This window comes from Epinephelus lanceolatus, chromosome 12, assembly GCF_041903045.1.
Source record: "Epinephelus lanceolatus isolate andai-2023 chromosome 12, ASM4190304v1, whole genome shotgun sequence".
Lineage (NCBI taxonomy): Eukaryota > Metazoa > Chordata > Actinopteri > Perciformes > Serranidae > Epinephelus > Epinephelus lanceolatus.
The window spans coordinates 17,004,252-17,032,240 of NC_135745.1; the positions used below are offsets into that span (position 1 = coordinate 17,004,252).

The 27,989-nt window shown below is 38.9% G+C and overlaps 3 protein-coding genes across 3 annotated transcripts in view; 2 read left to right on the forward strand and 1 right to left on the reverse strand.

Annotated features, from left to right (window-relative positions):
• Positions 1 to 25,703, reverse strand: slc25a24l (solute carrier family 25 member 24, like). The gene is made up of 11 exons (XM_033650319.2): positions 24,941 to 25,703; positions 8,306 to 8,966; positions 8,071 to 8,197; positions 7,524 to 7,611; positions 5,767 to 5,878; positions 5,468 to 5,626; positions 2,863 to 3,000; positions 2,648 to 2,758; positions 866 to 1,033; positions 644 to 782; positions 1 to 557 (listed from the first exon to the last, which is right to left on the reverse strand). The coding sequence occupies exons 2-11, from the start codon at positions 8,426 to 8,428 to the stop codon at positions 382 to 384; spliced, it is 1,341 nt and encodes a 446-aa protein (XP_033506210.1). The 5' UTR covers positions 8,429 to 8,966; positions 24,941 to 25,703; the 3' UTR covers positions 1 to 381.
• Positions 11,286 to 17,972, forward strand: dnajb4 (DnaJ heat shock protein family (Hsp40) member B4). The gene is made up of 3 exons (XM_033650321.2): positions 11,286 to 11,805; positions 14,842 to 15,422; positions 17,146 to 17,972. The coding sequence occupies exons 1-3, from the start codon at positions 11,595 to 11,597 to the stop codon at positions 17,374 to 17,376; spliced, it is 1,023 nt and encodes a 340-aa protein (XP_033506212.2). The 5' UTR covers positions 11,286 to 11,594; the 3' UTR covers positions 17,377 to 17,972.
• gipc2 (GIPC PDZ domain containing family, member 2) overlaps positions 19,921 to 27,989 on the forward strand; it is a 20,762-nt gene continuing 12,693 nt past the window's right edge. Inside the window, exon 1 of the mRNA XM_033650322.2 lies at positions 19,921 to 20,551. Coding sequence (XP_033506213.1) covers positions 20,276 to 20,551 — 276 coding nt within the window. The 5' untranslated portion in view covers positions 19,921 to 20,275. The remainder of the gene's footprint in view (positions 20,552 to 27,989) is intronic.

Below are 27,989 nucleotides of genomic sequence, written 5' to 3' on the forward strand. Positions count from 1 at the left end.
TAATGAAATAACATTTTAATGTTCAGCTCACACTTCAACACATCCTCATTTACACAGCCCAGTATCAAGTGGGCAATTAATATATTTGTCACATTGTGAATTTACAGTAAATCATGCATCAGTGAGGTGCATGGAATTAAAAACTTCAGCATGTCTCATATTTTTGGTCAGTTGTAAACTGTTCACTTAACTCAAGCTTTTAAAAAAGCTAGAGGTATTATAGGTTAAATCACACGATAATGCATGTCATCAGACATTTTCCCAGTTTTTCCAGAATTCCAGTGCTTTTTCCAGACACTCAGTCAACATTAATTCACAGTTTTTCTTTTCTTTGAGTTCCCAAGAAAGCAACCTCTTCTCTGATACATCTCAAGACTTGGCTCAGGAAACCAGATTTTCAAATTTCCTAGTTAAAGTGTAGTTTATCAGAGCACATGGAATAGCCCTGACGAAACTGGCTCCCATTCCATTATAATATCCTCTAATCCCGCGTTTTTCATATATCCCTCTGAGTCCTTCTAACACACCTGAAGCTGAACGTGAATCTGAACTGAAAGCTGCAAAAAAAGGAAAATGGCGATGAGTAAAACATCTCAAATAGTTTTAAATAATCTCAAAATGTGTCACAGAACATAGTGTTTACCTTGTGCTTGCTGCTGAGTGCGGATCACTGCCAGTGGGTAACTGGTCATTTGTCCAGAAGCAAAGGCCACAAAACTGAAGAAAAACAGTTTGGAGTCACTGTTGTAGGCTGGATCACTCTTCGCCCAGTTCATGATTGACTGCAAATATGAAGCAAATAGTTAGGGATATCTAAAATCTGTGAGATGAACATGTTTGATTTCTGAGTGCTGTTCTGTCTTACCTGATGAACTGCACACTCCACACCTGCGTAGGGAATCATACAGAGGATGCTCGGCTTGAATCCTCTGTAAAAGGAGGATAAAGACTCGTATGTATAAATAGATCGGGCGCATGTCACAACACCTTGGTAGGTGCCAGCTTGTTGCAGATTCAGCCTCACCTTCAGCACCTGTAAAGGAGAAATGCAAATGAAGGTTACTGAAAAATAACTCCATTGATGCACAAACATAATTATCTTTTGGGATTTTAGGGGTTCCATACTAGGAAATACTTTTTTACAGATGAGGAGTTTCATTCTTAACATTTTCTATTAAAAAAATGTATCACTTTTTTATTTTAACCAGGACCGTGTGAAACTAAAGATGTATTTGATGTGAATAATTTGTTCAAGATTTTTGAATTCTACATGTGTATATATATGTAGAATTTAGGCTTGCCTAAAAAAATGTTGCTAATTGCATTTTATCAGACTTCTGGAGACTTTTTACACCACCCTTCCTCATTATGGCAAATGGGACACACCCAAACACTGATGCTAACATGATACTTGCATTACCATAACTGTGTTACCACAATAATAACAGACAAGGAGGGGTTAAAAGTGAGCATGATGGCCCATTTTGCTTGTAAGGACCAGAGCTATTGATGTGTTGATTGACTCTCAGTTAAACAGCAGTTGGGATGCCATTGTTTGGGGAAACTGCTTCATGGCACTTAAAAAGGAGTGGGTGTCACAAAGGTAACTAAAAATTTCAGTATCCTGTGATGAGAGTACATGGAAGTGTGTGACATCAGCAAAAGGGAATGTAAATTCTATATTCACCTCTTGTTTCACCTCTCGAATTAAGTGAAAGTTAACATTTTTACCAATTCTTTTCTTATTATACATTAAATGTTTGTGCCCATGAATAAGGCTACAAGATAGCAGTGTGCAGATTTTTTTCCATCTCTTTGTGCACATTATTGTCGCCCAATAGTGGTGGAAGAAGTACTCAGGTCTTTTACATAAGTAAAAGTAGTAATACTACAGTGTAAAAAAAATCCTCTGTTGCAAGTAAAAGACCTGTATTTAAAATTTACTTAAGTAAAAGTACAGAAGTATTAGCATCAAAAATATAGGTATAGATTTCAGGATGGACTCAGGGGACTGGTCCCCCTCACATGTGGATGTTTGATGCTCAAAATTGGGAGAGGACCCCCAGTGTTGAAACTCAACTTAGGCCCTTGTATAAAATATACTTAAAGTACCAAAAGTAAAAGTACTCATTAAGCAAAATTATGTTTCAGAATAATGTTTAATATTACAATCTTAATTTTGCAGCTGGTTAAGGTGAAGCTCATTTGTCATCTCATCATAATCTATAATAGCATATCATGATTTATTGGCTGATATATATTTTGGATTCATAATCTGCAAATTAACTCATCACTAAAGCTGTCCAGTAAATGTAGTGACATGAAAAGTACAATAATTGCCTCCAAAATGTAGTGGTGTAGAAGTATAAGGAAGCATAAAATTTAAATACTAACTAGTACTAGTAAAGTACATGTACCCCAAAACTGATGATTGCCTAAAGCACCCAAGTGCATTATATTTTTTAATTGTTAGATGCTACACAATTATCGCCATAGTATTTTCATTTGTTTGCAAAAATTAAACCAAGGACTCATGATTAAACTGACAATGACATGACATTTCAATGTTGATGTAAAGCTGTTATATCAAAACATAGGACAGGACAGATATATTAAAGCACTCAGACCTGCCACTGATCTCTAATACCTCTAAAGGGTAGAAGGCAGCATGAGCGACAGCACCAGACACACAACCCAGGCCGAAACGCTGCTGCACCGTCAGAGTCTCCTGGGTTCTGTTTTGGGTGTACACCTTCATCTGGACAAAGTAGAGAAGCTCTGAGTGTGCTTGTCAGTTAGAAACAGGAAACTGATGCATGAATAATTCACACCACAGAGTCGACCTGCTGCTGTTTGCCTCACCTGGGCGTAGATAAGACACTGTAGCGTTGACTGCGGTGTTCCCTTCAGCACGTTGACAGCGTTGCCTTGCCACATTGACCGCAGACCACCTGCTCTCATCTCCTGTAAGCCTTGGGAGAAGGCCTTGGATCCATGAACCTACAGAACACACAGGGAAGAGTTTCACATGAATCACCTTCATAGACAGATACAATAAATGTGCAACAAGGTGATGATGCTTCCTGAAAAGTATTTGTTGATAACACAATAACAAGGTGTCACTTTTTTTAGAGCAACAGTATAAAACAAAACAGAGACTAGCAATTGTGAGATACTGCTGTCAATCTCTTGTGTCATCTACAGAGAAACACATGTTTCATAGACTGAGCTCGTTCTCAGGGATACTTATGATGCATTAAGTGTATAAAATACAACATTGAGAAACACTGAATGCCAGCAGCTGCAAGACAACAGCACATAAAACATGTGACGAAACTTATGAACCCTTTGGCCGGTCTCTTTCTCATACATGTAAATCATACATGTAAATGTTTGGCTCTATGCAATAAACTGTGAACTGAATGCTCTTCCAGTATCAACAAAAGGCAAATTATGTAAAACAAGGTAGGCGAGCTGATAACAGGTTATCTTTAATCACTGACACCGCACAGTAATACAGGTTCAGCACTTTATGACATGGATCAAGACGCAAGTTTTCAGTCTTTGCAGTTTGAGCTGTGTTTGTCTGGCTTGGAAAACCACATGAAAGAACATCAGATCAGATGTTTAATGCTCCTCCAAAGACATTCAACGACTTCATGCGGGTCTAACCACGGAAGTTCATTGTCGACCTTTAGGAGCAGTATATGTAACACAATATTATGAGCTCAAAGGACCAATTACATGTATTCGGAGCTTTCAACAGCATCTAAGGTCCCCTGCTTTCACATGATGGAGACCACTTCCATGTGGCACTGTTGACCTGCTACCTCCCCTAAAGATCCCTTGCCCCCTAAAAAGAGAAGAATGCGTCTATGGTGGGGTTAATGTCTCTGGAGGAGCATTTAACGTCTAATCTGTTAATATTTTATTGTGGTTTGCACTGTTCTCACATTTTCTCAGTCATATTACCAAGCCAAACAAGTATCCGCCTTATTCCAAGCCCCCATGACACCTTGCATGAATTATGGATGCAACTTCAGGCACTGAACCAAAACCTGCAATTTCCAATGGTAAAAGTTTGTTTCAGTACACTGTTCTTCTTTCCCAGCACAACTGGGAAATAAAACGTGGAACACACCACGTGTTATAGCTCAAACGGGATTATGTGATCATACCTCTGCCATCTGCCATTCAACTGCGCAAGCTAGCAATTAGCTTGCCTTGCTCCGTTAAAATATTGTTAACTTTAACATGGCCTGAGCTAGCTTAGGTAAACAGCTGCTCCTTCTAAAGATGATTTCTTTTTTTTTTTTTTAAAGATATTTTTGGGGGCATTTTTGACTTTATTTGATAGGACAGACAAGTGTGAAGGGGGGAGAGACAGAGAGAGAGAGAGAGAGAGAGAGAGAGAGAGAGAGAGAGAGAGAGAGAGAGGGAGTGACATGCAGCAAAGGGCCACAGGTTGGAGTCGAACCCAGGCCGCTGCGGCAACAGCCTTGTACATGGGGCGCCTGCTCTACCACTAAGCCACTGATGCCCCCTAAAGATGATTTCTGATTTCTGATTTCTGATGTCTTATTAAGAGATACTAACACATTCGGCAAACATTTAACATAATTCAGGATTAACTGTAGCTCTGAGCGAAACGTGATGCTGAATTTAGCAGCAGACTTCAGTAATAGTAATATAAATTAGCAGTAAAATAAATAACTTTTGGCATTCATTTTTTTCTATGATATAAAGGAAGTACAGTAAATCAGTAACACATTCTCAGGCGTAATGAATAAATACATACTTCAAGGTTTGTTGGTGAGTTTATTTTAGAACGAGAAATTTTCTAATGTAGGTTGAGAATGAAGTCAGACTGGTTGTTAGTTGTTACAGACACACACAGTGCAACAGGTACCACAGCTCCGCAAAGACATTTTAGAAAATGCTAAGTTAATATTAGTTAAATATTTGTAAAAAAAAAAAAAAAAAACAGAAAAGAATCATCATTCATCATCAATCAGTATTTGCTAAACTGAAGGCAAATTACTTTCGAAAAGAACCAGCGTTAGCAGTTAGCCACCAAGAGTAGCCACTGGGACTAACCCCAGACAGTCTCTGGGACTAACTAGCTTACTGCTACTTCCGCTATCTCACAGGAAGTTGAAGTGAGATGGTCTGTATCCCAAAGCTCATTGTGCTTCCATGGATTTCATGTACCCATACCCAAAGTGATGTTTACAAGAAGAAAATTAAAGTTGTCAGCTATTACAACAGTTGGGTCAGTGTCATGCATGCTAGGAGGTGTTATCTTAGGTGTTGTTTCTGCATATCAGATTAGTCTGATTTACTGTTCCAGTGTTGCAAGTAACACCTTTTTGGGTACACACATTCATAAATGTGTCAGCTCATGAAAAGCCGATTACATCCACCCATGCATCTCAGTAACAAAGCAGCACCTGAGAGTGGAGCTGACCTGGAGCTGGGTCTTAAGGCGGTCGATTGGGGCTGTCACAGTTCGGGATACAGCATCTGCCAGTCCTGCAGCCAGAACAAACGTCCTCCACGCACCAAAATCTGACGCCTCCTCGGGGAACTCAATGGGCATTGCTCGGCTCTCACCCACATCGAAAACCTACAGAAGGACGAAATGAGCAATTACATTCATCATCCTTTAATCATTCTGTTATTGCTCATGCTTAAGTGGATGTGTCATTGTTTTCTGCACACCATCATCAAAAGAAACACGGCTGTGACGCTGCCAGAAGATCTTACCAGATTGTGTTTCCATGACGACACCAGCTCTCCGATGTTGTCCACAGGGTTGAGGATGACATGGTGCAGGAATTCACCCCAGTCTACTGTCATGGAACTGTCCTTATCCATCCTGGTGGATAAATACGTGTTGGTTTGTTTGATCATGTACTGTAATGAAAGAATCTTAAAGATCAGCTTTTGTCATCAAAGTGCCTCTAAAACATCATCCTGATATCACTTTACAAAAAGGCATATTAATAAAGGGTTTGAGAGTTTGTTGATAAAGTCAGTATTAATCAGTAATGGGCCATGAGAATATAGAAAGACACAGGTTTGCCTGTTAGTGAGTCTAAACTGGAGAACGCCTCAGGGCAATAAACCATCCATCTATTCTTAAGTCCCAAGGCAAGTCCTGAGTCAAGACAGGCAAATCCAAAGTCAAGTCCAGAGTCAAGACTGACAAGTCCCAAGTCAAGACAGGTAAGTCCCAAGACAAGACTGAGAAGTCCTGGTCAAATCCCAAGTCAAGACAGGCAAATCCTAAGTGAACTCCCAAGTCAAGATAGGCAAGTCTCAAGTCAAGACAAGTAAGTCCTAAATCAAGACCCAAGTCAAGACTGTCAAGTCCTTAGTCAATTCCCAAGTCAAGGCTGACAAGTCCTAAGCCAAGACCCAAGTCTAGTCCTGAGTCAAGACTGAGAAGTCCAGAGCAAAGTCTCACATTAAGACTGACAAGTACCGAGTCAAGTTCCAAGTCAAGACAGGTAAGTCCCAAGTCAAGTCGCAGGTCAAGGCAGCTAAGTCCCAAGTCAAGTCCAAAGTCTTAAACTTTAAACAGGTCATAATGCGCTTTTCAGCAAATGTAATTCTATTTTAATAACAGAGTAATAATATATTAAATGTACAAGATTCATGAATGATTTTTGTACATTTTTATTTATTTGTTACATTAAGTTTATTGGAAGTTGTTGCATCTTTGTCTGTAATTTCAACCCGCATATTTTGCATTCTGCAATTCATGTTTTATCGACCACCATTTAGTTTTTGTACATGAACAAAATTGTCTTTGGTAACATTAGCCTTGGTATGATGTTTTCCAACCAGCGCTCAGTAATGTAACGTTAGGTCTGTATGGTCCTCTCCTGCAACTTAATTGGATGCCTTTTGAGTGGTTCAAACAATGCGATTCTGGAGAACTAAGTGTTGTATTAAGTGTTGGCTGGAAATAAATACTGTTTACATTTATTGATAGGGGAAATTAAGGGGAAAAGAATTGATCCGTGGCACACACTTTTTAAATAACATACTTTTACATTTTTGGGCTTGGGGGAAGGTATCAAGGATTTTCAAGTCAAAAGGGTCAAGTCCAAGTGAAGTTACAAGTCCCTGGCGTGTAAGTCCAAGTCAAGTTGCAAGTCATCAAATTTGTGACTTGAGTCTGGCTCAAATCCAAGTCATAATTTATATCCACACCTCTGGTTATTCAAACTTGTTTTACTTGTATTGTGGTGTATATTACTGATCACGGAGCATGAATAGATGTATAACCATTTATAAAGTAATCTGTGATAACTTATCAAGCCACTATATCATTAGTGCACTTTATTGTACAGTGATATAAGGGCAGTGTGAGTGTGAATATGTGCTTCAGTGTATTCTAAACTCAGTTGAACCCAGTACTACAACTGTAAAGAGTTTATATTACACATGAACGAAATACTTCTTCAAATACAACAATGAATCCATGAGGTAGTGGGCAAAAAAACAAATCTTACATTTGAATTATTTTTTTTGCATTCGGCTTTGATATGACCACTCCTAGCTCCTTAAACAAACATATGATGTCGTCCTGGTCAATCACTCCTGATCAGAGAAGAAATGCACATGATTACAAACAGGAACTGGTACTGCTCTTGTAGTTATCATATTTCTGAGAAGTGATAGTGTAAACTGAGTGCAAGGGTCACAGCCTGCAGTGCTGTTTAGTGTCCTATTGTCTACTGTGTACCATAAACAAGTAGTCTTTCCTGTCTGACCTTGAAAATACAGTTTATTGTAAAAGAATTCATATTTATGGTAGAGTCTATGAAGAATATGTACAGGTGGGAGTACCCACCTTCTACAACAGTAGTAAACACACAGCATGCTAACTAAAGGAGATCAAACAGGAAATGTAACTATATTATAAACCATATTAAAAAATCATCACATAGTGTTACAGTATGTAGGCCTATTCAGTAAAGCTATTGCACTTTGTAGCACTTCCTTATATTTCCTTGATAAATAAAACATTCTCTAGGAGGTAAGTCTCTGACCACTCACCACACTTGTTCTTGTCAAGGTCATGAAAGTAAATTTTCCATTTCTTTTCTCTGTCCATCATGTAGCTGAGGAATTCTTTATAATCCAACAGGCCATCTTTGTCTTTGTCATAAGAGTCAATGATATTCTAGGAGAAGACAAAAACCTCTTCAGTTAGCAGGTTTGTGGTGAATGCATGAATGAAATTAGAGCCCGGCACATACAGTATACAAAACAAAGACAATAAGAATATTACCTGGACCTTTCCATCCGCTGAGAGGATCCCATATTTCTTCATTTCGTTGTGAAGTTCCGACACTGATATGAACCCATCCTTATTTTGATCCAGTTTAGCAAATAAACCCCGAAACTGATCCATGGTTTCTTTAGCAACAAATTAGCTCCAGACTAGAAATTAAGATGCTGAAAAGCATGCAGCCTGTATCATTCAGTGAGATGTAAATGCATTGATAATCATCATCAGAAACGATTGACCTGCAGCTCTGCTGTGACGCTGACTCATTGGCAGGGCTCAGTGCCAGTGCTGCATGGGCGCTTTCTGTAAGCAGCTCAAAGAGAAAAGCTCAGTTCCTCTGTGGTGCAGCAGGTGGCGCTGCGGCTGCAAGAGAGCACAGCTCAACATCATCACCATCTTCTTTAGACATCACTGTGCCCCCTCCTCTACATGTGGGGCAGCTCAGAGACAGACAGGGGATTATAATTATAACTTAAAAACAGTGTACATTTAAAAAGAAGCAAGATCAACAGCATAATATCTATATTCTGCCTTTATTGGTGAATGGTTTGCTGTGCACAATTGCCTATTCCATTTTCCATTCATTTACAATGACAGTCCAAATATTCACAAATAAACAAACAGATGTAACTAAACATTTAATCCAACACGGGCCCAGGATCTGTAAAGATGGGAAAGGACAGAAAGAAATATATAAATACATATATGAAAGAATGAATAAAAACAAAGCATCAACAGAGTGTAAACTTATATAATCCTGTCCCCCCTCTCAGTATTCATGTTTCATTTAAACAGAAAACTATCCCAAACTTATTTGCAACCATTAATATATATAAATAAACAGCAGTCTTAGATATTAAATATACAAACCCCATCCTAACCAAGCCCAGATAAATAAATAAATAAATAAATAAAATAATGTCTGCATACCTCTAAATATACTGTCTGTACATCTTATCACCTTTACCTCCCATTAACTCCCCTTAAATAAATAGAAATACCATAAAAAATCATTAGTTGATCACAATTGTCATGTTTATCATATGTAAATCTGCATAGGTATCAGACATTTCAACTAAATATTGTAAATATATTTATATGGACTCCAGGAGAAATAGCCAGTGTTGTTGTTAGAGTGGCTAATTAGGATCTACATAAAAACAAAACAATGGCAAAACATGTGAAAACACCTGTTCACATGTGAAATCACATGTGCAGCACATTTCACAGATATTAAATTAAATCACTACATTGATTTTGGGACATTTTACACATAAACATGCACATTTCACAGGTTCATTTGTTGCAGGGGTACACTTTGTTAATATTTGTAGTTTGTAACATGCTGTACAATTAACAGACTTCACATGAATAGTGGCCTATTCTTATGGTGATTTATTGTGTATGTGAAACTAAAAAGTGAGCTATAGTGATCATACAGTAGCCTACACACAATATAATTATATCTAAATGAGTAAGCATCCGACAGGGTAAGCGATTATGGAAAATGAATGAATGAATGAATGAATGAATGAGTAAGCATCCTGGCATTTCTACAGTATTCCCATAGTCGTTCCTTAGGTTCTAACATGTTTATAACATAATAAACACCTGAATGTGTACAGTGAATGACACGCAGCATTAGCCAGCTTTCAAAATAAAATGCCCCCTGGTAGCTCAAACTATTTATTATCTTCAGGTATGAATCATTTATAAGAATATACCATTGGCTGTATGATAAAGATAGACGACATGACAGCTCCTCCATCACTCCCTGGTGGTTGGCTGAAGTATAGGTCATAAATCTCTACCCCTCATGTCAGCAGATGGGACATGGGCCAAACTATAAAGATCAAGGTAAACGTCAAATAAGTTTTTCCCAAAGATGGTTTCTGTCATTTTAGGCAGTTCTTATCACGCTGATATGTTCAGTGTTCATTGTTCTGATAAGTTTGGTTAAAACTAATTATTCTGCTGTGTTCAAATGGAACGACATGGGAAGTCGTGAACATGAACTTGTGAACTAGGATCTCTCTGAATAATTCCACTTATGAGGTCATGAATAGCACGACAGGGGTGGCGTTCATGGACTGTTCTCGTGAATACAGTAAACACACGCCATTAGAACGTAGCATTTGATGTAGACCTGATAAAAAGGGGGTTTGTGATGTCATGATCGACAGTTGTGTGCAAATCTGTGTGCTGGCAAGCAAAGGTGCTGCTCGCAATAGGTTGGCTGGAACTTGATATTGTGATGATTGCTACTGCGCCGACTCTGGCTCCAAATGAAATTACAAGTGCACAATGGTTGCATCAGTATTCGCGATATTTTGGCTTAATTTTTGTGCAGTAAGTGGAAGTGGAGACACGTCATCAATCTTTATATAAAGTCACTGGAATAAACTATGAGTCTTACAAGTCTTAAAATATTCTCTACCAGCTAGCAATTGACAATAATATCAGATACTTTTTCAAAAGGCTATCGTCCTTATTTAAACACATGAACGAGTCCTACAACCTACTAATTAATTAAAAGACTCTGTCCACAGGCTGTATTTTTAATTATTAGAATTGTTACAAATGTCAACGAGATTTTAATTGAGGTTTTCCTACATCTGGAACTGAACTTTGAGGTTCTGGTTTCACTTTGGCCTCCCCTGGTCTCAAGGCCCCATGTTGAAGAGTGATCCTGTGTCAAAAATCTATATTAAGACCTAAGATTTTTCATTTGATATTGCACTTACATGGTGCCTATTACTAGATTAACTTGTATTTATTTTTATAATCCTGTCCACATAGCAGACAGGGGGGTTAATAGGGGGGCCAGCAGCTCATTTTTGCCCCAGGACCCTAAAGTTGGTTAGTCCGGCCATTGATGATGATGATCATTTTGTGGTCCATTCTGATTAATATCAAAACACACACACACACACACACACACACACACACACACACCGGGGCTGCGCTCACCGGAACCAGAATTATTCCTTGTGTCTAACTTGACGCTGGCGCTGTGGATGCAGGGGAGGAGGTAGCCGAGGCTATTTAAAGAGGGTCATCCAGTCACGGATAAATAGCAGAAGGTCCACGGCGTTGACTAACCGCCTCTAAATGGTTTTCATCCTGCACTGTGTATCTGTCTGGGGCTACTTATTGTTCGTTAGTCCAGACTGAGGCCGCTTCACTGCTGTGACAACCATCCGTCGACCATCAGCCCAGTCTGCCAGCTCCTCACCCAGGGCTATCCTCCTCCTTTTTTTTATTCCTTATTATCTGGGAGACGTGAAAAATGGGCAAAGATTACTATAAAACGTTGGGTATCTCTAAAGGAGCTACAGATGAGGATATTAAGAAAGCATACAGAAAACAAGCGTTGAAATGGCACCCGGACAAAAACAAGTCTGCAGCCGCCGAGGAGAAATTTAAGGAAATCGCTGAGGCATATGAAGTCCTCAGTGATCCGAAGAAAAGAGAAGTTTATGATCAGTATGGAGAAGAAGGTAATTTGCATTTTAATCGCATTGATTATTATTTTTAACTCACGTGTGACGGTTTTTAATTCACCTTTAATGCACCGTTATAAGCCCGTTATAAAGCCTGGATGGCTGGATGTAAAACACAGCTGGCTTTAATTCAAGTCACACAGTGAAGCCTATCCGGCAGACTGAGAAAACAGCTGTTCAGCGGATCATATACATTTTGTTATTAGAATGAGCTATTACACTGTATCTGCAGTAATAAGCCTGTTATAAGAGTCATAACGGCCTGTCACCATTTCCACCGCTCATTTTCTTAAACACGTGGGTGTTGTAATAGAAAAGAACCAGCAATCTTTATTTATCATGTCAAATCTTTTATGTACAGTCTGTCCTACCTACAGGGTCTGAACAAATGCTTATGGGTGGGAAGCATGTCTGACAAAGGGAGAAACATCCATCTCTACATCTAGACAAAAACATTAAAAGTAGCATATTGAGCTTTTTACTGTTTTTCACCATTTAATGTGATAAGGTGCTTCAGATCTTCAGAAAGAGCCACTGTAAATGAAACAAGTTGTAAAGCATGCACATATATCCTGATAAAACCCCAACATGAAATATGACCTGGGAAATTTAAAGGTCCAGTGTTCAGGGGCATCTGTTGGCAACAACTGTATATTATATTCATAACTATTTATTTCTGTAGAATGAACCATTTATGTAATTTCAATAATAATGCACTTTAGTCATAAAGCACCTTTCAAAACACAGTTGCAAAGTGCTGCACAATAAAACTAAACACATTTTAAACACAAAGACAATAAAACAAATAACATGTCATAAAATGTCAACAACGTAAAAGACAAAATAAGGAAGGCCAAAACTAAAATCAAGATAATAAATGGGAGGTAACATCAATAAGTTATCAATAAAATAGACAGACAGTTCAGATAAAGTCAGGTTATGATTTCCAAAAGAAGTATGTCTTTTGGAGAGACTTAAACGAAAACATTGACTCAGACAGCCTTATATCCACATACAGAGTGGGTCCTCTCTGTGTGTCATGTTGTTACAGTAGCCCAGAATAAGCAACAGTGGCTCTAGACAGGGCCATTCGCGTTTTCATATCAGCCACCTCAGTTCTCCTACATGCCTGACACATGGTAGTTCTGCAACTTTACCACTAGGTGGCACTAAATCCCACACACCGGACCTTTAACGGTTCACTCAAGCATTGCAACAAACAGAGCATCTATATGTGCCTTATTGGTGAAAAATGCAATTGCATTAACATTACTATTGGACAAACCCGTTACCTGAGTAATTATCTTCTGAAATATATCGTTAATAGAAGATGTTGAGTGCATATAGTCTCAGAATTTGTCTAACAAAGATCTAAGTTCCAAACTGTCCTGTAAAATGCACCATGATTTGATCCACTTTTGTACTAAGATGGGACACAGTCTCCTGATACAAATTACAATACCTCAGCTCAGGGTATTGACCAATATACTGGTTCAATATCTGTCTTTTTTTTATCAAATTTGAAATCTGTATAACACACTTTGTGGAACTCTGTGGGATCATTTTTATGTAGCCCAAGGCAAGGAAACTTGATGCAACAGACTGTTGTCACTGAATGAATTTCAGACAAATCACTAGCCTATATTTTCTCACGACAGTGACAAATAAACTGCAGGGCTGCAACTGAATACTTTCAAAACCAATTACTCTGCTGTTTATTTTCTCAAAAAATGTTAAATCATTTGGCCTATAACACATCAGAAAAATGTCCATCCGGTGATGTCCTCAAAAGTTTTGTTTTGTCCAACCAACACTCAAAAACCACAATTCAGTTCACAACAATGTTAAGACAAGGAAATGCTGCAAATTCTCACATTTGAGAAGCTGGAACCATCTGATGTTCAACAAACAATTGATCAATTACGAAAATAGTTCTGTCAATTAATCAGCCAATAATTGCAGCTCTAATAAACTGTATTTAATGGATTGGTCACTTAATGGGTGATACTTGTTCTACTTAAAGGGTAACTTTTTTTCTTTCAACCTGGACACTCCTTTCCCATGTTATATCTAACTGACATATGGGAATAATAGTTTTTGAAAATGGTCCAGTATTGAGCAAAAGGGCTAATGCCAGAGACTTTTGACAGGCTGCAATGTAAACACTTGGGGCATGTGCACACCATTGCTTTACATCCACTAAAAGTGCTTGTTTTTGCCACTGATTGGTTCAGATTGTTATTTTAATTGTCCGACAACATTAGTCAGAGGATTTTGTTAAAGAGTAAGATCCTTTTAGTTTAACCAGAAGCAGGCTTGGAATCGCCACCAGACTCCATTTAAATAAAGAGTAATTTTAAAATGATAAAAAACACATTTCATTCAAAGTTGTAGGAATCAAAATAAAACTCACAAAAGCCGTCTTGGTTCATCTTTCCACTGTTCCAACAATCACCAACTCTGGCCTGGTTGAAATAAACCCTTAATCCACCCAGTCTGATGTGAAGACATGCTGGCTCTATATGCTCTAAAATTACTCCTTTTTTAAATGGAGTCTGGTGGTTTTTGGGTTAGTGATTTTGGGGCTGTTTCTGGTTAAACAAAAAGAATCTTACTCTTTAACAAAGATCTATCTCTGTAAGAATCCTTTCCATAATGTCTGTCACACACAATCTGAGCCTGTCAGTGGCAAAAACAAGCACTTTAAGTGGATGTAAATTAAAGGTGCGCACATGCCCCAAGAGGTTACATTGCAGCCTGTTTTGCAGCTGCTGGCAGCAGCCCTCTCACTCAGTATTGGACCAATCTCAAAAAATTGCTGTTCCCATTAGTCACTTAGACATAAAAACATGAAAAATAGGGTCTGGGTTTAAAAACAAAGAAGTTACCCTTTAGTAAGGGCCCAGTATTTATCCGGTGAATTGGACTGTCAAAGTATGCATTATGCACAAGTATGCACTCGTGGTATAAAGCTCTCCCACTGCTGTGTGTCAAAGTTAGGATGACTGATGAATCATTTCTGTCATCCATCAGGTCTCAAGGGAGGAAGTGGGCCCACTGCTGATGGACAAGGCAGCACTTTCACCTACACCTTCCACGGGGACCCACATGCCACCTTCGCCACTTTCTTTGGGGGTTCAAATCCCTTCGAGATGTTCTTTGGGCGCAAAGCAAATGGCCGGGATGACGACGACATGGAGGTGGATGGAAATGACCCATTCGGCTCCTTCACCAACTTCAACCTGAATGGATTCCCTCGAGACGGGCACATCGGCCCCGGAGGGCCACAGCGCCGGAAGCAGGACCCAGCCATCATCCATGAACTAAGGGTCACCCTAGAGGAGGTCTTCCACGGCTGCACCAAGAGGATGAAAATCTCCCGCAAAAGGCTAAATCCAGATGGCAGGACCATGCGCAATGAGGATAAGATTCTCACTATCGAGATCAAGCGGGGCTGGAAAGAGGGAACCAAGATCACGTTCCCGCGAGAGGGAGATGAGTCACCCAATACCATACCTGCTGACATTGTTTTCGTCATCAAGGACAAGCCCCACCCCCACTTTAGGCGGGAGGGCTCAAACATTGTGTATCCCGTGCGTGTGAGCTTACGACAGGTGAGGCATTTTCTATTTTGGCACCCACTTATGACTGAGTGTAGTATTAATAGAGTCTGATAGATGGATTAGTCACACACAGGGGAGAATCAGAACAACCTCATATTTACTTTAGAGTGATGCTTTAAAGATGCTCAAAAAACCTGGTCACAATCAATAAGCTGTAGGTAGTCTGCCTCAAAAATTGTTTTCCATGGAAAGTCCAGGTGTCCTGAATGAGCATAGTACTGCACTACACACACACTTTGGCTGTGCACTTATGTAATCTAGATCATCAACATTGAGAAATAGGAGCTCTATCACAGGGAGGGCAGAGAGGTGGCGGACGCCCACGTGCACACATTGCAAGATGTACTTATATGGTTCCTCCTACTCTCTTCAACACTCTGAGATCTTGCTGCTTCATCTCTGAATATGTGATCGATGTATGCAAACAGCCGCAGATCAGCTCCACATGATATGAATCACGCTGAGAAATTGAATCACCTGTCAATCACATTAAATGTTTCCACTCACATTGTTCATTCTTTTAGTTAAAGTAATTTAGAATTGCAAACTAAATGGAAAAGGTCGTCTCTGCTAAAACACATTTGTGACTATAATCAAATAGCATGCATAACAGCATGAAAGTTGCATTCTTGACTTTAATAAAAGTAGTTTAATAAAACAATCTTATCTCAGGGATCTCTCGCTAGCTTTTTCCAGAGCTTTCCACACCATCTCACAGCAGTTTACGCCCAGAGATCTTTGAATAGAGAGATTATGACCACCTGTTATCATGTGATGACAACTGAGCCATCTCCTCAACAGCTGAGCAAACCTCCATCCACCACTGAAGACTGCTGTTGTGCTCTGTAGCAGGAGAAAGTTCTGGAAAAAGCTATCAAATGGACCTTAAATTAGGCCGACTAGTATTTTGTCTAAATAGTCACATGATTTGCCCAGTGTCCAAAATATTAATAGTACATGTGTAGATCTGTAAATAAATATATCACAAAACTAGTTTTGTGAATAGAGGAACCTGCTCACCAACTACTAGAGCTGATATTAGTTTATCACAGATATACGGAGTAGTGTTGATGTACGTGTAAGTACTGCAGTATGAAAACGCCAAGGATGTGTTTGAGGCAATTTAGACACCATCTCCATTATGAAGTTTGTTCACCAGAGAACATGCTCAGTACATTTCTTGTTAACAAGTCTTTAAAACAGGGATTCTTATGAATTTTTTTAATGTATATACTTACATAAAAAAATGAATATTGGCTGATATATGATATTTTCAAAATGTCAAATGTAGGATGTCAGGATTAAAATTCACAGGTGTTGCATTTTAAGATTAAGTGTGTAAATGTGTTTACACTGAATCCTATTAGTGTGACATGTATATTTTCAGCTATTCGACGAATATCTGTTGTTATTAGAGGCAAGATGTTAACTAACAAAACTAGTTGCTTCTTTTTTGTTTCACACATGACATGACTTTGGCTTTATGTAATGTAAAGCCATGCATCGTAGTCACCTGCTTTGAATCAGTTTGACTTTTTATATGATTTGTGAACATTTGCTACATCATGCAGTATATTTATATCAGAACATATCTTTATTAATATCATGTTCATTCTAATATTACCCCGCACTAGTTTGGGTTTTTACAGTAGATTTTGTGTGGGTTGCTGTTCTCCTGATTCTCACTCTGACTTCCATGTTCCTGTCCTCTCAGTCACTGTGCGGATGCTCGGTTACCGTGTCGACGATAGACGGGAAGACGTGCAACATGAAGATCACGGATGTCATCAAGCCTGGCATGAGAAAGAATGTTGCTGGACAGGGTCTGCCATTACCCAAAAACCCCGAGCAGAGAGGGGACCTGGTGGTGGAGTTTGATGTTAACTTTCCTGAGGCGTTGCCAGGCAACGCCAAGGACGTCTTGAAGCGGCATTTACCTGCTTAGGATGAAGGACACAGACTGAACGATGGGAGATAACCGCATGACAGCGCTCACCCTCATTACCAGCACACAATCACACACACACATGCACACACACAGACAGTTCTGAGAGTTCACAGATGGACCCCCTACGATGAATGTGCAGTTTCTATTTTTGAGCTAACTGGTGTTTTTATAAATACCATGCATGCTGCCAAGTTGATGTAAGTGAAAGTGAAAGACAATCTGGGTTGTTGATATCTGAAAGAAACACATTTTATGTACGTGGGTCTTTGCCACAATCACTTTATCTTTTTGTTTATAGGAAATATTTGGTAGTGAGTGAGTCAACAGTGATCCTGGGAAACATTGCAGTGCCAAACAGTACATTTTCTTGCTCTCGTTTCGATCTGACAGGCTTCATTACTGACATTTTCTAAACTGTCATTCATGTTTATGTTGTCATGTAGAGATACAAGCTTCAGTTTAGAGGCGGTCTTAAAATCAGTGTACAGGTTATTCAAGAGGAACGTGGTTGAGTGAACTCAGTCATATGTGCATTTTAGAAAGTGACGTGAAGATAATTGAGCTTGAATTTTAAAATAAATATTTCCACATGACGTGATCTTGAGCTGTCTAAGTTATGGGGTGGTATGTGATGAATCCTCCTCCATGAAATAAACAGTGCAACAATCACTTTAAAACCATGAATGCTGCTGAGGACTATTTATAGTCCACATAGTAATAATGCACAAAGTGAGCACAAGCAAAAAAGATCTTGAGACTTATATTTTAGTAGTGAAATGTGAATATATATTGTTGTAAAACTTATACAGTACAATTTCTGATGTGCAATTAAAATACATTGACTGAATGCTTACTAATGGCAAAGCTATGAGTGTGTAAATATAGCTGTCTGGTATCAGTTGCTGGCTGTCAGCTGCCAACACAGAGGCCTTCAATGTGTGTTTTCCCACCAGGGGACGCCACATCACTCATTATGGCTAAGGGGCCCACAGAGGCAGGGTCCTTGTTGGACAGAGAGGGCCATTTGGCTGCTGACATATGTACTCATTAATTTTGAAGCTCAGAACAGGAAGTGCAACATTAAAAACAACACTGACAAGTGTTTGGGCTCTTTTAAAGCCATGTACAGTGGTATTACATGGCTGTAACGTGTGCATAGATTTTCATTTAACTTCACAAATACAGAGGCCTATAGCACCTTAGCACTTTTTATTACTTCCCACCAAAGTCACACCAAATTCATCTGTCTGTGTCTTTGTCTGTCTATCTGTCTGTCTATCTATTGATTGTAGCTACTCCCACAGACTTGAGCAATCCTTTACCAAGAAACCAGTTTTTCTGTATGCAGCAGTGGTGGAAGTAGCATACTACATGGTAAAAATATCTTGTTACAAGTAAAAGTCCTGCATTCAAAATCATACTCAAGTACAAAAGTACTTATATTAGCATCAAAAGATTCTTAAATTAATTAAAGTAAAAGTACATATCATACCCATTTCAGATTATATCATATGATTGAATTATAATTAGTGATGCATTCATGTGTTCATCACTTTAATGTTGGTGCTGGTAAAGTTTGAGCTAATTTTAATTACTTTAAGTACTGCTCGGTAGCTTAACCTCTCATAATGCCTCATAATGAATTAGTTGATGAGTAGTTTGTATTATTATTCTGACTCTGCAAAGTAGCTAAATCTACCAAATAAATGTAGTAGTGTAAAAAGTACAACATTTGCCTCCAAATTGTAGTGGAGTAGAAGTGTAAAGTAGCATAAAATGAAAATAAGTAAAGTACAAATACCTCAAAATTGTGCAGTACAGTGGTGGAAGACATACTCAGATACTTTACTCAAATAAAAGTAGAAATATGAGTCTAAAAATACTTCATGACATGTAAAACTCCAGGATTCAAATGGTACTTGAATAAAAGTACAGAAGAATTATTAGAAAAATGTACTTAAAGTATCAAAAGCAAGAGTACCCATTGCGCAGAGAGGCTCCTTTCAAAGGGTTATATTGTTTTAGAATATTATATAATTGTGTTTTTATCACTAAAAATACATGTCAGAGCATTTTAATGTTGTAGTTAATCAATGTGGAGCCAGTTGTAGACACTTTTTGTATACTACTGGGTAGATTATAGTACTGCATAAGCATATCACACGTTTTTTTAATGTACAAATTAACTAATATAAAGTGTCAAATGAAAGTAGTGAGGTAAAAAGTACAATATTTGCCTCAAAAATGTAGTAAAGTAGAAAGAGCCTATAAAGTGGGATAATATGAGGTACAAGTATGTCAAAATTGTACTCAAAATTGTACTTAAATACAGTGTTTGAGTAAATGTACTCAGTCACCTTCCACTACTAGTGTGCAGGTATAATTCAGGCCACTTTAACCTATAGTAACTTGCAGTACGTGTTTTAAAAAATACCTGAGTAATTGTTTTACAGTGATCCCCCTGTGATAGGGTGCAGGTGCACTGGGACTGAGCCCGGGTCGGTCCCACTGCGCCTGCGTCCCGCGGCACGCTGATAGACAAACAGAGTAGCTATTGTTAGCCGAGCAGCAGCCAGCAGGTTGTGTCAGAGTTTATCCCACACTCACCGCCACCTACCTGTTGAATATTCACAGCATTTATTCACCCAGCGAGTGCCGAGCCACTGTCGAAGAACACATCTAAGCTGTGGGACAGGTGAGGAAAAGGAAAAGTGTGTCGCGGAAGGAAGGAAGAAAGGAAGGAAGGCATTTAGGAAAGCTCGGAGTAAAGAAGGAAGTAAATAAGGACAACACGACCGTTGGGCTTGGAACTCAACAGGTTAGCTACTTCAATGTTCTAGCAGCGGCTCGGAGTTTACACTTTCAACGTCGAGAAACAAACAAACAACAAGAAAAGATGCCATTGGGACCATGGAGGAAGAAAAACAGGTCGACGAAGGAGCATTTGGTGGAAAACGAGGAGGTCGGCGGCGGACACGCAGGTGCCGGGAGCTTGGCTAAATCCGCCGTGAACGGAGCGGGGCTGCCGCCTCCACCTGCCAACCTGCGGCCCAAACTGGTCTTCCACACGCAGCTGGCTCACGGAAGCCCCACCGGCAGGATCGAGGGATTCTCCAATGTTAAGGAGTTGTACGCAAAAATAGCAGAAGCGTTTAATATAAGCCCACCTGAGGTAAGAACTCACCTGTGGTTAAAGGAGGGAAAAAGTCATGTGGTTGATTTAGTGTTTAACTCAAAGTATCCACACAGACACCCTTGTTTCTACTCATGTACAGTTTTAAGGTACTTTACATGAGTATTTCCATTTTACACTACTTTATACTTTACATTTCATAGGAAAATATTATATTTTCACCTCACTACATTTATTTGACATGTGTGGCAACTAGTTTCTTTTCATTTTAAGGTAATGACAGTATGATAAGTTTATAAAATACAATCCAAATGGGACAAGGGGCTCTGGCAGCTTTGAGTTGGGGCCCCTTGACCCCATTTCAGATGTGACAGTTCCACACAATCCAACATTTGCCCTTTAAACCTCACATATACATACAGACAAGTGTTTGAGGCCTGATGAGATCAAGTTATCACTCATTAAAGGACACTAAGACTACAAAAAAGTCAAAATAATGAGTGCAACTTCATGTAGCTCAACTTAATTTTCTTCTTCCCTACCCTATTAATCACATCACGACCCCACAGACTAAATATCTCTGAGTAAAAGACCCAGCTGTAGGCCTATGTAATTAAAACTAGCTCCACCTTGACCAGCCATAACAGTAAAATTTTACTCACTCATTGATTTATTAGTGTCATTAATCTAATAAAGATGCGTGATATTAAATCAGGTACAGGAGACATTTTTCTGCAAAATGACTACTTCTATACATACAAGACATTTTTACCGATTATACTTAAATACTTGAGTACATTTTTAAATACTTTTACTCATAATGGAGTATTTAAAATTGCGGTATTGCTCTTTACGTAGAATCTTGTAATACTTCTTTTACCAGTGCGATGATGAATGAGTAGTTGCAGTAAAGGCCTGGGTAAACAGTTTTCTAAGTGGCTTTTCTAAGAGATTAGCCCCGTGGTGGCCATTGAAAGTCAACTTTGATTGTCTCGAGTCAAAGCAAGCTGGTGTTTGTAAAGGCACGCCCTGCCAGCCTACACACCTTCAACCCCGCAAGTACTGAGATAGATTGGTGTCTTATCTACGTTATGAGGTCACTGGATACCTGACAAATTACCCCTATTTTTAGATACAGTTGTTCACTCAGTATCGGATTCCAATAGGAAGCAAAAGCTACGTGTAGACTGTGGAGGTCCCGAAAACAAAAGCAGGTTCTGTGTCCTCCTGTAAGCCCAGACGGCTTAAGCTCTTCTTTTCAAAGGAAAGTGTGAGTGGCATGTTTGGCTTTTGTCAGCCTGAAATATGACTAGATAGGCTAGCAGGGCAGCCTGTTATCAGCCTGGAGACGTGAACTTCCTTCCCCTGCTTGAAATGAAGAGATACACTCACTTCATTCAACGAGTGCAATAATTGGAAAGGAATTTGTCCTAGTGGCATTGATACACAATGTATTACACAATACAGGACTGATTCTGGCCACAGTCTTTCTGATTTGATGGTACAAAATATCTGTAATGAGGCTCAAAATCTGCAGGGTTTTTTTCTGAATGGGATACCAGGCATTTTTCTGTTTGTTCCATCATGTCTATCAGTATACCTCATTAAAGCCTTTCTGCATCTGTCTAGACTTGTTAGTACAGAAACTGCCTCGAGATGTGTTCTTTAGTAACAGCAAGCACTGTATTACACAGGAGCTAAAGAGATTTGGGATTTTAGCTGATTTTAGCAGCTTGTGTTGGAGGAACAGATTCAAACCTCCATGTCTGCATGCACTGCCTTGCTAAAGTGTCTTTGAGCAAGACATCAGAATTGTACCAGCTCTCGGAGTACTGTTCTGTAACTGTTCTGGACCTTTGACCTGTCTGTAAAGGGGGACAAATGAGGATCTACTGTACTTGGATCAGTAAAGGAACACATTTATTTTTGTAGTTGCCACATAAAGGAAAAAAACAAAAGTTCCTTGCTGAAATAATGCCTCAAAGCTTGCCAAGCATTGCATGTGTCCAGACCTTTGAATCCACCCACTCCACCGAGGCAATGCCAAGCAGGTAGCGGAAGAAAATAACAACCCAAATTTCAACATCTCACTCTGTCCTGTTAAGTGGTTATATCACATTGGCATTCTTTGGTGTAGAAAGTATGTGTGCCATTGAGGATGCTGGCTTATTCAGAACTGGGGCATAGATAGCCACACAAAGACAGATGCAGACAGACATGCGGATGGAGTATGAGTTGTTGGACTCCACAGTTTTTACCACAGGAAGTCCCTCACGTCCGGCTCAGTGGGCATCGCCTCAAATCTAACTAGATAACTTGTCCCAGCCACAGCCAGAGGCGTCCCACAGGACCCAGGGGAGCAGCTCTGCCCAGGGCCTCCTCCCTCCATAAACACCACCAAACCCCACTCGCATGTGACTCTGCTGCCCATTGTGACCAGACATGACCTGATATCAGCACTGACAGATCAAAGCCTTGTTACTTCCCAACAGAAGTCTAATTTTTAATGAATACCTGTAAGTAGGGCTGGACACTGGTGACGATATGATATCCCTCAAATGTGCTACCCAAATGTACTTTTTTCTCATTGCACTGTGAGGTGTTTCTGGTATTTCGCCTACTCAATTTATATACATGAAGGCAGACTAAATGTTAGAAACACCTCTCTCAGCACAAACGCCAGGCTCCAAATGACCCCCAAGTTTAACTGACACCAAAAACAAAAACTGAACCTTATAAATGTCATAAAGACGGGATTTACTGCAGGCATTTATGAGACAGCATTAGCTAAGTGTTATTAGTGTACAAAACACAGCTTTAAAGAGATTACAAGTTTAATTTTAATTAAGTTTAATTTCTTATCGATACTTAATTCAAAGTTTAAGTTTTTCTTGTTCGAGGATTTGAAGATATTAACTTGGACTCTGGGAAATTGCAATAGGCATTTTGCTATTGATATGGAGCTATCAATAATTTATCAGTTGAGAAAATAACCTGCAGGTTAATTGATAATGCAATAATTGTAAATTGCTGCTGGATAGTGTTTCTGTTCTCATTTTCATTTAGCTGAATATGCCCAAGTTTTCACTGCATTGGTGTTTAATGTTGTAACACAAGAAGCAGCTGAACATTAACTTTCCCTAATTACAAGTTGCACACTTATGAAATACCTGACAAATAAATTAATAATAAACAAGGTTAATAATCTGTCCAAGCGTTTGATGCCAACTTTACTTTATGATACCTGATAGTTTTTGATACTTGATGCTAAGGATACATGTCTGGCTCAGTATTGAGGGTAAAGAGGAAGTGTTGATGTTCCAGTGCTCGCCATGTTATTCATTACAAAACTGTCAAATGCAGTCTGCACTCAAAATTTCGCACTGAGCATCAGACATATGTTGAATGTGCCATCTGCTCTAGCTCTGGTACAGACTTGAATCTGTATGGCTTTAATATTGTAAGTAGCTATCCTTTAGATATATTTACATATTAACACATCTTAAAAACAGCTGGAAATAAAATGAAATTACATATGAAGCAGAGATAATGCTTTTATTTTGGCACATCACAGAGAAGATATAGTCTAAAATGGCTTTAGTTTTTTCTTTCACATTTGTAAACATGTCAGTAAAATTACATATCCAGTTAAGACAGGTGTTTTGAGTTATCATTGTAAGTTTAAGTAATATGTGTTTATTTAATTTTCTCCTGATTTTCTGGTATAATTTTCTTCAAAATGTCAAAATAGCAGTAACGACTTTCTTCTTACGAAAAAGGTGATTGAAACATTTTCTCTCAGGCTTTACACCACAGCACTTATAGGTTGCTTAATTCAAACACCAATGTCAATTCTGCGGCATTCAGATTAAAATGTAGTAAATATAGTGATATAAACTGACAACAGTTGCCTTAAAGCAAGTGGTTCCCAACTGGTGGGTCGCGGTCCGAAACTGGGTCGCAGGCCCATTCTGAATGGACCGCAAGTGACCCGCAAATATGTCAAGTTTGTAAAAAAAACCCACAAAAATCACTACTCATTTATTTTTAAGTACAGAAAATTTGCAGTGCAGAGCTTTTAGTATGAGGTGCTGTTTTGTGCTGTAGAGTGAGTGACTAACCCACAGCTTCTTGCCAGAGACAGCTCAACAACATGGCCAAACACAAGTATGATGCTGAATATATTAAATCATGGGACCTAGAACTAATGACTAAGGAGAAATCTGGACCCTGTGGCTGGACCAGCTGGGAACCAGGTATATGATGCAGGAATTGCGGCTGTTGTTTGTAAACACAACATTCAAACTTGGCCCCTCCCCCCTACACTGCTTGTATGCACACTGCAAGTTGTTATTGTAAGAATGTTACACTTGTTATAATAGAGGGGCGATAGTTAGCATACTTACTAAGCTAACCGCTGGCACCTACCTGTCAAACAGAAAACACTCATGTCGCTCTGCATCTTCTTCCTCTTCTTCAGTGCTTGCCAGCGATAGTGAGAGTGAAAGCCAACCCCAGATTCATGCTATTGGAACGAGCTTTGTCTGCTTGAAGTTTCGCCCCACTGTATTCACGTATTGTCCGTGCTGTGTCTGCGATTTTTGTAGCGTCCTCTTGGATTTGTGCTGCTACTTGTCTGACACCTGGTTGCTACCATTTTATGAAGTCCCGACCTCACCTGTGTGCTGTTATTGGCTGGAGGCTACGCGCGCAGAAAGTCCTGAACACAGCAAAATAAAAAGGAAATACAGGCAGAGGTCAAGGTCCTAGCAAATAAATACACCACCACTTTTCTAGTGGGTCATATTTGATGATTGTGACGTATAACTTTTGTGTGGTCTACATATTGTTTTTTGTTTATAGAAAATCCTGCATAGTATACCTTTAATAATAATGGAAAATAATCTACTCTTAATATCTACAATACCTGCTGTGAAAACACAAATCATTAACACCCATTGAGGAAGTGCTTAATTTCAATGTAGTGTAACACTAAAGTAAACTGGAGGACAAAATAGTCACACACGGAGCCACCCAGAAACCATTTATCTGTGGCTGTTTGGAAACCAGTGGCTCTGAGGTTACGTGAGGGATTGGCTGAGGCTGACATGAATTATGTAATAAACAATGGCGTTGTCTTCGTTGTGCTCATGGCCCCTAGTAGGTGACACATTTCTTTCCAAACAGACATCACATTGCATTAAAGCATGTCTGGTTTGACTGTGTGCAGCTATTGTTGTGCCTTTAATGAGACATTAGTTCTTACGTTGCACTAAAGCTCTGTCAGTTTTTTTAAAGAAGCAGAAGTGATTGAAAGGAATTTGTCTGAGTGAAATGACATCTCAAATAGCAAATACACTAAAAGTAAATTAGAAGAAGAAAGAATTATCTGTGTTGAGGTCAAAGTCTGGTTATTGGCCCTGTAGCTGTAGAGTTTGAGGTGTGGCTCTCACTGTGAATTTGCTTCTCCTCCACCTGCTGACCAGAAACACAGCCATTTGCCTACAGTTTGAATATATATGCTGCAGTCATGCGTCATAGAACCACACATCTTGCTTTTGTTTTGCAGATTTGAAGGTGGCTGTACTTCCAAGTCTGCAACCAGACATTTCTTAACGGGGGGGGTGGATTAGGTGAAACAATCTCATTTGATGGAGCTTGAGTCTGCTGTTTGTGTAAGCTGAGCTCCTGCAATCACTTATAGATGTTGTACATAGCGCATACTTTGGATGACCTGATAAATGGATTGATGTGTAGATTTATCTATTCTTTTGTATGTAGAGAATGCTAAGTGAGCTTTTGTTGTCGACCATGAAATGAGCATAAGCACTTGCTCTGACACCTATTCTACCTTTATTAAGCTTATAATGGCCATTTTTTATAAAAACTTTAAGAGAAATCTGAAATCTAAAGCATATCACTGAGGCTGTAATTGGTAAAGGTGTTGAACTGGACTGTATTATATTCAAATGTGTTGCAATGTTCTTCCCCCTCATGTTTGTATATGTGCGTGACCAAAACATCTGACGCACCTCTCAATATAATGTTCAACACCACTGCAACCTACAACCTTAATAATAAACACATACTGTAGGTAAATTATCATCATCATATGATTAATTATCATCTATGTAAGTATGTAGAATCTACAGCTGAGCTAAAATATGAGATTTCATCATATTTCATTGGTGTAACTACTGTAAAAAAGTGGCCACCTAGTGTGTATCACAACATACCAAATATATATTCAAAATGACATAATAATCAGTGTAATGAAATTTATTTTTGCTGTTAAGCATTACATCGGACACAACTCTTCACACATGATAAATAACAAGAACTTCATATTGGGAGTTCAGAATGAAAATGTGTGTAGAATGATTAATTAGGATGATTTTGTATAACAAAATGTGTCCATATCATCACAGTATGACTCCAAAGTAAGTCAATATATGATAGCATCTATCTATTTGTATATCTCTATACAGTCCTTGTTTTCAGACAGGATTGATAGTAGTGTTTTCTTTTATATCAGATAAGGTTTGTTTTTACCTTGACATGTTTCAACGGGTGTCTTCCTGGAAGAAACATGTCAAGGTAAAAACAAACCTTATCTTGTCTGATATAAAAGAAAAGAAAAACACTAATTTAACACTTAGACAGAAAGAACTTCTGTGGATTAGGATTCATAAAGGCTTGTACTTACTTCACAACTACAAACCGTTTGATGTTTTTATTAAGTGCTGCAACCAACCATTATTTTTTATTATCAACAAATCTGTCAATTGGGCTGTATGTTTTGTATGTTTACTTGTTTGGTTAAACCCTCCATTTTGAGAAACTGGAACCAGTGAATGCTCATCTCAGCAGCTCAAACAAGTTTCAAAAGTCTGCTAGAAACCAAATGGTAAGAAAAATATCAGTTAAGTATAGTGATGTGCAGAATATGAGCTAAAACATGCAAACCAATGTTAATTATCAGTGGGATTGTTTTATTGTATTAGACAAGAAAGCTGGTGTTTTCCCCTCTTGTGTAAACCAATATTTTGTTTTGATGTTCACTATAATCTTAAATGTCTTTTTGACCAGTTAAAACCACTGTTATTTCCTCACATAGTAAACAAGCCCAGTTATATTGTATTTGTAGCTAATAACACGTTCTGAAATTATCCTGCAACATGATTCCAGTGAAGATGTGGTTACTGGTAATTGTGCTTCATTATACATGTGACAAGCAAATGAGCACCACTGTGAGAAACAAGTGTGAAGCTAACGAGGAGAGTGTGTGTGTGTGTGTCGGTGTGTGTGAGGCTGCAGAAACAGACCCCAGGTGTGTGTGCTCACCACTGACTGGACTGGATGTGGTTTTATGGCGATTGAAGTGGTTGTTTACCGGCAGCGATGCAGAGGAAAGTGTTGCTAGGGCAGCTGAGCCCACAGAACAACAACGGCAGGTTTATTCAGAGGCAAGTTCAGG